Raw genomic sequence first — 13,899 nt, 5'->3', positions numbered from 1 at the left:
TGCTCAATTTTAATCTTCGTTTTCTTGCAGTCCATCACATAACCTTTTCTATTACAAGTCGACTATAGAAATTAAATGCATACATTTGCAAAATGCCCCCAGGTTAATATTTACAAAGTGTGAAATATATTATCTCCCATATTTAATGGATATATAAAACGTTTTTGAAAAATTGGAATATACATAGAATAAAAAGTAGAAAAAAAAACTGTAAACTCAAAGTTTTCTAAGAAATTATATATTATCGTTTTAAAATTTCATGGCAGACTGAAAAGGACGTAAGCTGACAACCCGCTTGGTTTGCATTATTATTGTTGTATATAAACCAATTCAAGATATGTCTGTGATAATTTTTTAGCCACCTTATCAATAAAATAAGGAACTGGCATGTTTGTAAAGTCTGCCCTTTAATAAAAGGGCAGACAACTTTTTGTCTCCCTCTCTCGTATGAGAAGGGGAATCCTGTGATGCGTGTATGTGGTCGCACGGTCACTTTCCTTACAATATCTCCTCGATGGATGTATGTGGTCGCATGGTCGAAAATCTATAGGAAAACTGATAGTGTATTCGAAAGTGTTTTGGTACGAAATCGTCTGGTGCACATCTTTGTTTTTTATTTTTATTTTTTTAAGTGCTTAAATCTTAATAAGGAGAATTAAAAGAAGATAGATTTTCCTACATAAGAGAGATAAGAAAAACCTTATTACAATTTATTACTCCCAGTTACAACTTATAAGGAATTTTTACTCATTATTAAGAGGAATAATCCTAATTACAACTTTGTAACTCTTAATAAGTAGTTTTAAAAGCCTAATTAGGAAAAATAAAAATATCATTAGGAATTTGGAAATAAAATCTTAATAAGGAGGAACTTCAAAAGACTAAATATAATTAAAAATAATTTGAACTTTGTACCTTCAAATTAGGTTTTTATACAAAAGAACAGAAAAATGAAGAATTTTATTTCTCCTAAATTCTCCTAATAAGTTTTAAAAACTTTTAATTAGGACATGCAAGCCCTAATTAGTTTTTAGGCATTAAAACGTCACACCAACACAGTATAACGATTTTCCAGCGAAGACCTCTGGTGCCTCGAACTAGAGAAAAACCACCGACGTTCCATAAGGTAACTGAATATAGCTTCCTCACATGAAAGAATCCTAAGTCCCTGGCAGAATACTAACCAACAGCGTTGATGGGCATATTTGCAATATTAAATCATGTAGAACTAGATATACTTTTTTGTTTAAGAAGTATTTTGTAAGAATATCCAAATGATTGTTTCTATTGTTTTTATCAATATTTGAAATATTTCTTGAAAATGTACCCATTGTAGACCAATCCACTTTAAAATGGATCGGGACAGTCTTTTATATCCAAACGTTACTAGATATATACAGGCATTTACTCAATGTTTATTTAATTTAATACCACTAGCTAAGTTAATTTTATCATGAATGTAGATCTTGCGACATTTTTAACTTCACCATTGCGACATTTAACAACAGAAGATTTTGTGACATTTAGCGGCGGTTACGGCATTAATCGGCAATGGTTTCTTTTGTCGTCCACATTGTTATCATCATAATCATGTGATATTCTCCATTCTGATGGATTTAACTCAATACAGGATTGGAGCAGTACCTCTAGACGCTTGCAGAAATCATGGTCACAAAATAGACAAGTATTGTTTTTTTCGCCGATTTTTACATTTTTCATTCATTAACATACATAATTCGGTGTGAAAAGATGAATTAGACCTATTAAAGTTCATTCCGTTGGGTTAAAAGGCAAGATTTTAGCATTTTATGATTCAAGCGCCTTGTCCGGTATATACTGGAATACGATATTTAGTGTGGTGCTATTTATCGATACGCGATCACAAAGGTACATAAAAAATAATAATTTTAGAAGTGCATTATGTTAATATTAGAGCATAATTGTTTTTGACAATTTTCCTCAATTTTACTCTTTAAGATTAATCCGATATATTTTAGTTATATTATTACGCAGTTAAAATTAATGGCTAACTAGTCTGGCAGAAATTCAAGTCAAAACCTAAAAAAGAATAATAACATATAGAATTTTGTATCGCATACAAATATTTACAAATGAACAGGAAAATTACGGTTTATTTAAAGCGAGAGGGGAAACATATTTTAGTTTTGTAAAAATGAAAAAAAAAGAAGAAAGATCATTCTCTCATATGGCTTTATTTTGTTTTTATTGTAATTTTATCTCTGTTCTATATTTATAGATGAGGCTATTATAAAATACATAAACATATGTCATTGTTTGCAGAAATATCCAACTCATGTGTATAGTCAATGAAATATGTTTAAATAGCTTTGAATAATTATATATCTTGAAAATCTACTATTTTTACGGACATTTGATTAAAAATGTTATTTATAATAAGGTTGAATTCGGTTTGTGATGATAGTTGTTGGCAATTGTTTGCTGCTAAGATCATATTTATAGGACCCAAAATATTCTACACAATTTCAAATGAAACAACTACAGGATTATATATGTAAAGGCTGACACATATTCCTTTGTACTACAAAAGATCCAAAAAAACATAAAGTTTAGTAAGGTTTATAAGCATAAAAACATTATTTTTTTTTAAGTTTTAAAAATTATTATTCTTAATAAAATCCACATAGGGTGGTATAAATTGAATTTTTATAGTAATTCAATCTACTTAAAAATTGATTATTTGTATTACAAATAAAAAACACAATAGAAAATTTCTCGTTAAAATTTCTTCCCGTGTTCTTTTCTCTTACATGAATGTGCTTCACCACCTTTGATTGTATGAACATATATTTGACAAAGGTTACATCGTTAGCATACCCATGGAATCAATAAGCAGCTACGCAACTATAGATCGATCTGATCTACATAATTATTTTTTACGTCATTTTTTTAATTTTAATTTCTCGAAACTCTATTCATTAAATACACCCGTGCGTATTGGCGTATCGGCAGGTACGCCACTGCATGCGAATGATTAATGAATCCTTGGCATTATTTAAATTGAAGACTGATTTGTTTATATTCGTCTTTAGTTCTGTCAGATTTGTCTACAAAATAAACAAACTTTTGTTAATTTTATATTTTTAGTAACAGTGAGTTTGACCATAGCAACTTATTCTCAAAGTTGAGATATTTGAGGCATCACATGCAACTACGTTATACAGTTGAAGACACACTATTGTATGTACATGTAATTAAACGCGAACATTGGTCCTCATATCACAAGGTCTAAAACAGATTTACAAACATTTTCCCATGTTGTTTTCAATTTGTATTCACCGTTTTCAAATGTCCAAACAATCCTTACATTCCTTTGGTATACCTCTCTCATAGTTGGTGGCATCAGTTCTTGCTCCACTTGTTCAATAAACATCAAAATGATTGGTTTCCCTTCCATGAACGCTTGCTCAAGCTCACCTCTACAATAAACACTTTCACAAAAGTTTTCCGAAGCTACTACAATTAAAACAGACGCTGTTGCCAAGCGCCTGCACGTCTCATTTAGAACATAGAAACCAGGTCGAAAATGTCGGTCACCTGTACAAACTAGTTCTCTATCAACTCCTGTCATCAACTGAAGATTTTCATTCAGCTGATGTAGAATATGCGTATTGACAAAGTCCTCATCTTCATTGCTAAAGGCAAGAAAAACGGCAAATTCATAGTTACCATCACCCTGACGTAACAAATTTATTACATTTGCTCTATTTTGTATCCTCTTTCTATGCTTTCTTTGGGTATAAAATATCAGAACTGAAATTATAATAATAAGTGAAATACATCCCGCTAAAACGCATGTAGCAATTATAATAACCTTCCTTTGACAAATCAACTTGACTTTCTTGCTAGTCTCTTGTGTTATTATTTCTGCTTCATCCTTTTCATTGTAACAAATCAATTGCTGTGAACCAAGATCAACAAGATTCGTTGATGTCAGCCAAACGAGAAATGATAGTTCTTTGCATTCTGAACACGAAATGGGACTTGCTTTTAAAATAACCATGTTTTTACGGATGTCAGAAGCATATCCAAATGAAATGCTATTCAAGTTATTAATAGACAGTTGGTCTAAGACATGAATATTGTTTCCATATAGATTAAGCACGGATAGTCTAGACAATTCAGTCAAAGTAATGTGAACTTGATCTAATATGTTACCCGATAAATCGATAATTTCGATATTCCTATTATTCTCGAATATTTTCATCGGAAGTTTATTTAAACTATTTTTTGACATGTTAATGTTTTTTAAATTTCTGAGACCTGAAAATAACGTTTCAAACAACCCTAAACTCCCTCGGGACATTTTCACCAGCTCATTGCTTGACAAGTCTAATGTCTCCAGATTTGGAAAGCATGACAAAAAGTTTGGATGTAAAAACTGCATGCCATTTTCAGATAAATCCATGCGTCTGAATGATGAAAATTTGAAATTCTCGCAAATGACATTTACATCTAACCACCTTAAATTGTTTTGCCTCATGATCAATTCTTTTGTGAAGGAAGAAGGATTTACGTCTACGGTAAAATTGGCACTTTTTATCCAAATTGACGAAACGTGAGGAATAATACCGCTCGCATTTAAAATTTCAGGAGTTAAAAATAGTTTGACGTCTTCCTGATTATAAAGTTTAGAAAAAAATGTATTTGTTTTCTCTATCACAAGTCTGCCTGGTGGAATATGAAATACCTTCCTCGGAAGATTAACGAAACTCAAATCAAGAAATTTAATGCGTTTCATGTCGCCTTGCTCTAGATAAGTAGATATGGAGAAAGTAATAGTACTATATGATGCATCAATGACCTCCAAGAAGGCTAATCGTTTAAAAACGGCAGTCAAATTTATTGTTTTTATATCAGTACTACTCACATCTAAATAATAAATTTTCTTTGACTGAAGTACCTCCATGAGTTGGTCATCAATAGACAACGGTTGTGAATCACGAGAACAGTTTGATAATATCAATTTATTTAATTCCGGCAACTTATCAGATCCATTCAGAGCAGGAATTAAATAATTCAATGTAAATCTAACACTCCTGCTTAAATCCAGAACGCCTACGTCTTTAACGCTAAGAAAAGTGTTCGGATCCATATAGAATGTGCCTTCCATATGCAATCTTAATTCTTTCAATTCGTCCAGACCATTAAAACAGTTATCTTGTAAAACCAATTGACCTACTCTAGATGGTAAGTCAACATTGATCTCTAGAAGTTTTACTTTATTCCAAGAAAAGTCAATGAACGTAGACTTGTTCAGATACATGTTACCCACCAGGCTCAAACTCAAATGCACTGTTGTAACTCCAACTGGGAGAGTCTTCGGTATAAAGTTACAAGTGAACGTTTCATTGTTGTCTTCAACACATTTGGTCTTCGTCAAATCAAATTGAGAAAATCCGTTAGTGTATGCCATTAATTCCATTAACACTAAAATGTAGGAAACATATTTAATAGTCATCATTTTTATGCCTTTTGTTGTTTTGTTGTTGTATCTTTTTACTTAGTGTATACCATATCAAAGCTCTCTTTGTAAATACTGCTTGAATTATCCAAGTAAGGTTTTAAATACATTGCGATTTTAACTTCATGAAACCCAATCCACGGAAAACCCCCACATTTTTGCACTAATGGTCACATCTTATCGTCATCTATAGAGCTTCACCTATAGCTATAAATATCATCGTGTACAATCTCTCAGAATTTAAACTGATGGTGGTCAAGTGTTTAAAACAAAATATTACCTCGATCAATATATTATATTATTACCCTTAAGATTTTTCCGCCTTTTTGATTGGATATTGATCACCCAAAATAAATTGATATTTCGAGCCAGACGGGTAATACACACACTAAATTTCCCCGTTTTGCACCCCACGTTGTAAACAACACGTGTTGTGGCGATGCGCGTACGGTTCTATTTTACGCAGCGTTAATTCCGATTTACAAGCACTTTTAACCCATTACGTTATAAAGACGCCTTTTTCACCCCCCCCCCATTTTTGTTGTCTCAAATGGTGAAAAAATGAATGCCTTATTTAGGCCCCAAACACTTGTTTTTGTTTGAGAAATGTTGTCAAAAAAGTGACCTCTTTTTCGGCGCGGCCCCCAACCAAGAGATACATCAGGGGTTGCCAGAAGGGGGATGTGCCCCCTTCTGTTTTGGGGGTTTGAAGGGGGGTAGTGTCCCCCTCATCGCCAAGAAAATTTTGGACTTGTGAGAGGCTATAAGTAACCCCAGATTGATCATAAGGTAACGTGTAACCAACGCTGAAAAGCATTTGACTCTATCTCAATCCATTAAGAAGTTGCAGCACTTTGAAATCAATTTTGATGGAAAAAATCAACGCAAAATAGTGATTTTTGGCAATTTTGAGATGACCCCTCGTTGCCATGGTAACTGAAAATTTAAGCTTGAGCATGTTGTTGCAAGGGCAATGGTCCAGTCAACATTTGTACCAAGTTTGATAAGTGTTGAAGCAGTTTTTATAGTATTATAGCAATTTGAACTTGTAACGGGACACTTTTCAATGAAAACAGCCATTTTCCACAAAATACTCATGAAGTAATGGGTTAATGAAAAAAAAACAAAAAAACAAAAAACAAAAAAACTACAAAACCACAATTTTTCTTCAAATTTATCTGACGGCCATGTTTAAACGTGAAAATACGTGATTTAGGGCATCATTTTCTATTAACCCATTACGTTATATGGACGCCTTTTAACGCCTTTTTCACCCCCCCATTTTTGTTGTCTCAAATGGTGAAAAAATACCTTACTTAGGCCCTCAACATTTGTAATTGTTTGAGAAATGCTGTTAAAAATATGACCTCTTTTTCGGCGCGGTCCCCAACCAAAAGATACATCAGGTGGTTGCCAGAAGGGGGATGTGCCCCCTTCTGTTTTGGGGGGTTTGAAGGGGGCGGAGTCCCCCTCATCGCCAAGAAAATTTTGGACTTGTGAGAGGCTGTAAATGACCCCAGATTGATTATAAGTTAACGTGTAACCAACGCTGAAAAGCTTTTAACTCTATCTCAATCCATTGAGAAGTTGCAGCACTTTGAAATCAATTTTGATGGAAAAATCAACGCAAAATAGTGATTTTTGGCAATTTTGAGATGTCCCTCGTTGCCATGGTAACAAAAAATTTAAGCTTGAGCATGTTGTTGCAAGGGCAATGGACCAGTCAACATTTGTACCAAGTTTAATTAGTGTTGAAACAGTTTTTATAGTATTATAGCAATTTGAACTTGTAACGGGAGACTTTTCAATGAAAGCAGCCATTTTTCACAAAATACTCATGAAGTAATGGGTTAAACTGTAAAATGATAAATATTTACCAAAATAGAGTAATGATACATATTCTCATCAGTATTGAAAACAAATATGACCTCGTGAAAGTTTGATATTAATTACAAAAAAGTGCGTTCAACAGACGACTTCATTTTTCTTGTTTACATTCGTTAGGTGTAAAAAAATATCAACAAAACACGTCAAATAGCAATATACAGATCAACTACTACTTATGAACTGTTCTATTTTAATTGTTCTTACTTTTATCCAAATTTTAACCAACAAAATAAGAGAAGAATCTTTTTTGCAACTTTTTAACTTTCCCGTTCCAAAATCTATGTCGCAAGAAGCTTGATGTCATCGTTTATGCGTCTACATAACTTTGTAAACAAATATGGCTGCGCCCATAAGACTTAGGGGGCAGGGGACCTAAAAATGAAAAATTTTGTATTTCAGTGTGACCAGAAACACAATTCAAAATATTTCAAAATCTGTTTTACTGGCAGATAACCAGTTGCACAGCATTATTCAATGATATATGACATACATTGAAAAAAATAATAGTTTGCATGCATTGCTCCTTCAAAAAATGACTGACAGCAATTTATATTTACCCCCACCGAGCCAAAATCACACCTAAAATATACCAATATGGGCAATCTTCATGAAGGTGCAGCATACTCCAGAATCCGCCCGATTCCTTTAAAAATATCAGTAACACGCAGTGCAAGCTATGGCATTTTCAGAAATGACAAATAAAGTGTCTGTCATACGTTTAGATTTTTCACAAAATTTATCTGAAATTTCTTACTTGTTTGGCGCCAACTGTCAAAGCTTGATTTTTCACCTCCATTCGGAGAGTCAGAAATACATACAAAGCTACCAAAATGCTTAGTTTCGGGTAAAAACCCAAAAATATATCTCATTTCCTACACACAAACAAGAAAGAATTACAATGACAGAGAAATATCAGAAGTTATCAGTACCTTCAAAACACCATGTCTGAGTTATTAAAACATTTGACCGGGCCATCATTCGAATATGTCCCCTGCCCCCTTTTTTTAGTCTCACTCCATTCTGATTGGCTTAGGCAGCACACCACACTAAACTAAGCCACAGCTTCGAATGGCCAGGATTTCATGGATATAGTGACTATTGTGGATTTAAATGACTGGTTGTCTTTAAAATGCATTTTCAGCATGAAATTTGTTTTTGTGACATGTAATATGATCATTGGCAAATTCGAAAACATGGTTAGAAATCGCATGCTGTTAATCATAGATGTCAAGGCCGCCATTGTTTGTATACACTGCTTTTGAACAACATGCTCGGTGAAAACAAGTAATTTTACAGGGGGGTACAAACTTTCAGCAATAGTAAAAAATCTACAAGGCCAAGCACCTATTTCTTTGTAATATTTTGCATGTATAGGGAGTTGTTAAGCAGTGACAGAGTTTCTGTAGCCCGTATGTTTGCAGGTATTTTTTGCCGGCGGGACGAAATATGTTGTTTTGGGTATCGGACCATTATAGATTTTTGGCTTTTACGGAATGAATTGGATTTTTTTAACTGCCTGACTGTTGCACATGGGATGATTTCATTATAAATTTGCAATGTTATGACATATATGTTCTTAACAAAATGTGTTTTCTTTTTCCCGGTTGTGTAGTTTGGGATCAGATTTATCAGACATATTGCTTGTAGGACACTGACGGCAGAAAATTGAAATTTAGTGTGGAGTGCTACCTTAGGGCAGGCGGTGTACGGGTAGAAATGGTCACATCTTAATTGTTAATTCTATATGTCACCGTTCCCGCTACAGTAGAACATACATTGTATGGAGATTGATTATCTAAATATATGAACCTGGCTAATGTAATATATTCATAGGCTTAAATATCCACCTCATCAACATAAAATCATTTTACATTTTGTTAATAGTGTTAAGCATTTTAAGGTCAAGAACATACATGTATGTGTTAAGTAACACACTTTATTTATGTTTATGATTGTTGTTGAAAAGTCCCACTTTAAATGTCTTCTTTATCAGTGACCTAATTGTGTATGATTTAAATGAAAGGACCTCTTGAAAAGTTACCGATAAAAACGTTATTCAGTTTATAAAAATGTTTATTCAGTAAGGAAATGTTGACAAGGTTAAAACAGAAACGCACAAACACGTAAACTTGATTAAAGCTCACAAGTCTGAAATACCATTCGTATTCAAATAAATGCACGAAAGTTGTTAAGAACAAGAAACCCATTCATGCGTGACTTAATTAAGAACAGAATAAAACGGTTCTCTTCTGTTCATTAATCTTCGAACGCGGCTTATTATCTGTTTACAAAGGGTTATTATTGGACACCGTTCATCCCATTGTTGACAAGTTTAAGATTATACGTTTTACTGTCAGAAAAGTCAAGCCTTTTAAAAAATACTTTGTTTTTGTCGTTTAACCACTTCCCAATTACATAAAGGAAACGTGCTCTTATAAGTATAAAGATTGGTATCCGTCAAAATTTAATGAGTAATTTTATTGGTCGAGTTTACGTGCAAATGTTCGGTGTAAATAATGTTATATAAGTGAGATCAAGTTGTTAATAGTAACATATCTATCTTGGCTACTTACTAGTTTAATAAAGTCACGTGTCAACTTTTGCTTTATTTCAGGAACGAGCGAGTAAGCACCCGGCATCCCTTCCGTAAATTGGATAGCTTTTTAACACGAAATAAGCCAAAGTTCCTGACTAGATTCGAACCAACAACGTAGAGTGACAAGTGGTTCGCAGTAAGCGACATTTACCACCCGGCCACGGAAGCCAGTTAGGAGACTTTTATGACATGTTAAGAACAACAAGTTAATTTGGTATGGTTATAAAAAGTTTCATATCAAATATATCAACATACATATACATTCAATGGTATACATTGTCTTAAACGAAAAAATATTACGACTAACAAACAATACATAAAACATAAGATTTTCCACCAAATCCCGGAAAGAAAACCAAAAACCAAAGATTTTACTAAAACTTTTCGCAAACAACTAACAAAATCAAAGCAATGCATATGTGATAAGTATACGGCCGAAGTACAGTCTTAAAGTATTTAAAATTGTTAAATTAATTTTGTATGGTGCTAGCTCAAAAAATGAAAGGCAATGTGACAATTGTTTCGGCTGATTTGCTCCCGAATGATGTTTTATTTTCTCACGCTGTTCAATAGCACGACTGTTTATAAGTTCCCTGTTATAGAAAAACTTCCTTTCATTCGCAACTTCTCGGCCCTTTTCATCTATCACTATAGTAAGAATACATAGAACGGATTTCGGTCTAACCTACGCCATCTGTTTATGTTTACATGGTAGAACTACTTTCAATCCGTATTAAGTCCGATATTATTATGAATATATATAGCCGTTTAACTTGCCTTTTCATTAAACAAAAATGCCACTAAATGACTGAAAATGATCTAAACAATTTGGGCAAAAGTTTTTATATGATAGTTTCCTCATCCACAAGTCAAGTGTGTTTTGTTTGTCTGTATCTTTGTTTTTTTCCCCAAACATCAGTATTTATGTTGGTTCATTAACATACATAAATGAAATTTCAGTTTTAGAATTCGCATCATTTGGTGTAGGAGCTATTTTTATAATGATTAATTTACCAAATTTCTAGACGACAGTTAACACCATTATCGGTATATCATTCCAACAAAACCATATTCGAAAAAAAATGTTATTTCAACATCTAAGCAGGTTAAAAATCTTCAAATTCTTAATTTTGGTCCGGAATGGACGGAGCATCTGATTCAGTTTAGGCACACAATAATAGAGATTCGGAACGTTTCTTAACTTCAAACAAATCTAGCTGCTCTCGTTCAGCTTTTGTTGGATGTATCTGGAGACAATTATTTGAGGAAAAGTCTGCCATTCACTTAGTAACTGCCGGTTGGTTGTGAGCCCATCGCCTTCAAAGCGATCCAATAACGTCACACAACATACCGCACCTGTAATGTAATAAGTATAGTTATAAGGTGAGTAATATTTTTCCCGCCATTTTACTCAAAATAATTATAAAATTATAACGGCATGTAAATTGTTCCAGGTGTACACATAATAAAAGGCCAAAATGTAAATATACAATGTTAACAACTCAATTACACAAGTATACAACGAACATTTCTCTCCGTAAAAGTTAAAAAATTGGCCAATAAAACAAGGATAAACAAAGGCCCCTCGACCGAAAGGTGTCTGAAAGTATCCTAAATGATATGGATAAAATCCCCTCAATATAACAAGAGTTGTCGGTAGGACAGCGTGCTCGACTACTCTCAGTGCTTAAAACAAAAGCCTGGATAACGTAGAAATTTCTAACTTCAAAAAGGGTCATAATTCTGACAAAATCAATGTTAGAGTTTTAGACTTTGGACGGTGACCTCTTATTGAGCTTTTCAAATAAATGAGTCAAGTTTTAAGGCATTTCCTTCTGTAGTCTTGGACATAACCACTTACAAGTACGGATAAAAATCTTAACCAACTTGGGACGCCACACTCGGCGCCCGGGTGAGTACAACAGCTCTCCATATTCTTCGAATAGTCGAGCTAAAATCTTGAAATGATATACAAAGTGGACCTAAAAACAACTTCGTTTCTATCATATGAGGATAGCTTGGCATTGTTTGTAACCAATCTTTACTTACAATTTATAAATAGAAAATCATATAAACATTAAAATAAAATTATTGATCAAATTGGGTGCATGTACATATCAAAAATATATCTGTAAATAAATCTGCAAGTCATCTGTCGGTAAGAATATAAATTAACTATATTGACATATTAAGAAAAATACCAACTTGGTTTGTGTATTAAGGTCAAAAATATATAAATCTTTATTCTGGATATGTTATCACAATAAGCTGTAAACATTCTGGATTTATTTATTTAGACTTTTTAAGGTGAGGTGGCACGTTGGGAGGTGTTGTACTGTTCTATATCGCGCAAGCTTTGTCATTTGGCGACTTTCCAGCTTTACTGGTGGAGAAAAACCTAAGGTGTCCCTCAGTGCATGATTTCAGGCACGAACAGGCACCTAAGTAGAAATACGGACGGTTTGCAAGCTAACTTAACAGCATATGAAAGAATCCTAAGTCCCTGGTAAATACTACAAAAAAAACTAAATTTTAAAATCAAATATATATCAACCCATTTATTTAAATGTCCATATAACTTTAAATTGAGAGGTATGCAAGTAAGTTATTTAACAGACACCAGCAACATTTCATCACAGGTTTTCATGTCTTTTATGTTTTTTTTTCAGCTTTGCAGGCATGACAATATACAATACGATGGTATATCTGAGCCGCGTCATGACAAAACCAACATAGTTGGTTTGCGACCAGCATGGATCCAGACCAGCCTGCGCATCCGCGAAGTCTGATCATGATCCATGCTGTTCGCTATCAGTTTCTCTACTTGTAATAGGGTTTGTAAGCGAACAGTATGGATCCTGATCAGACTGCGCGGACGCGCAGGCTGGTCTGGATCCATGCTGGTCGCAAACGCATTACGTTGGTTTTGTCATGACGCGGCTCATTTCAAAAGACACAAGCAGAAACACTAAAAAGGACGGTTTACCTTTGATGTTTGCTCTATGACACATAGCAATAAAGCCCAGAGATTCCATTTCCATATTTGTAACACCATTGTCTTTAAGTTTTCGTAACCAAGAAAATTTCTCCCCGTCCTCGTGTTCACAGAATGCTCCGTCTACTCGACCTTGACCTTTATATAAAATAAAAAATCACAATTTGCACGGTCACGGTAATATATAATTATTTCCAAGTCAGTAGCGGATAAAAACATATAACTGTATGTACGTATACAGACCACCATCCAAAATACCAAAACGTGAAGTCCAGCAAAGACTGTTCTATACTGTAGGCTGCTCAGCTAAATAATTAATTTATCTCCTTTACTTGCCCATGTATCCAGTACATCTTACCACGATGAATATCTTAAATTGGTTCTAGACTTACTGGGACAAAATCATCTTTGTAATGTGCTGCCAAGTTTGATTTTATATTCTATTTTGAGAGTAACAGTCTGTAAAAGAGTATTATTAAGTAAATGCGTGTTTAAAAGTCACGAGGAAGATATGATTTCTTCTAGCGAGTAATCTTTATAAAGTATAATATATTCATCTATTTAATTCCACGAATGACACCAGTTTTGCTTAGTTCAGAGAAAAGGAATTAAGGGTGGTTCTACAAAGGCTGATTCGATTCGTGACATGTCGTAATTTCGTTCCGCGGGGCGCAAGGCGAAAACACGATAATACGACATTCAACACTTTTTCGTGTAATCGTGTTTTCGCCTTGCGCCCCGCGAAGCGAAAGAACGGCAAAGAGGTGAGTGTTTTCGCCTTTGCGATCCGCGGAGCGAAAGAAGGACACCTTGTTGACTTTGTCGTATTATCGTGTTTTCGCATTTGCGCCCCGAGGGGCAAAAGCACGACAAACAGTTTACTTTGTCGTATTTTCTTGTTTTCGTTGGCGCCCCGCG

At 34.1% G+C, this 13,899-nt stretch overlaps 1 protein-coding gene across 4 annotated transcripts in view; it reads right to left on the bottom strand.

The window, feature by feature from the left end:
* Positions 1-10,423: 10,423 nt before the first annotated feature.
* Positions 10,424-13,899, bottom strand: part of LOC132713133 (uridine phosphorylase 1-like) — a 29,657-nt gene continuing 26,181 nt past the window's right edge. For all 4 annotated transcript variants that reach the window (XM_060695605.1, XM_060695603.1, XM_060695604.1 and 1 more), the window contains exons 8-9: positions 12,973-13,119; positions 10,424-11,342 (exon numbers count right to left, since the gene is read on the bottom strand). In XM_060695605.1, coding sequence (XP_060551588.1) covers positions 11,200-11,342; positions 12,973-13,119 — 290 coding nt within the window. In that variant the 3' untranslated portion in view covers positions 10,424-11,199. The remainder of the gene's footprint in view (positions 11,343-12,972; positions 13,120-13,899) is intronic.

Source organism: Ruditapes philippinarum, unplaced genomic scaffold (genome assembly GCF_026571515.1).
Source record: "Ruditapes philippinarum isolate M1 unplaced genomic scaffold, ASM2657151v2 ctg16135_1_1_1_1, whole genome shotgun sequence".
Lineage (NCBI taxonomy): Eukaryota > Metazoa > Mollusca > Bivalvia > Venerida > Veneridae > Ruditapes > Ruditapes philippinarum.
This window is presented reverse-complemented; position numbering and strand designations above follow the sequence as displayed.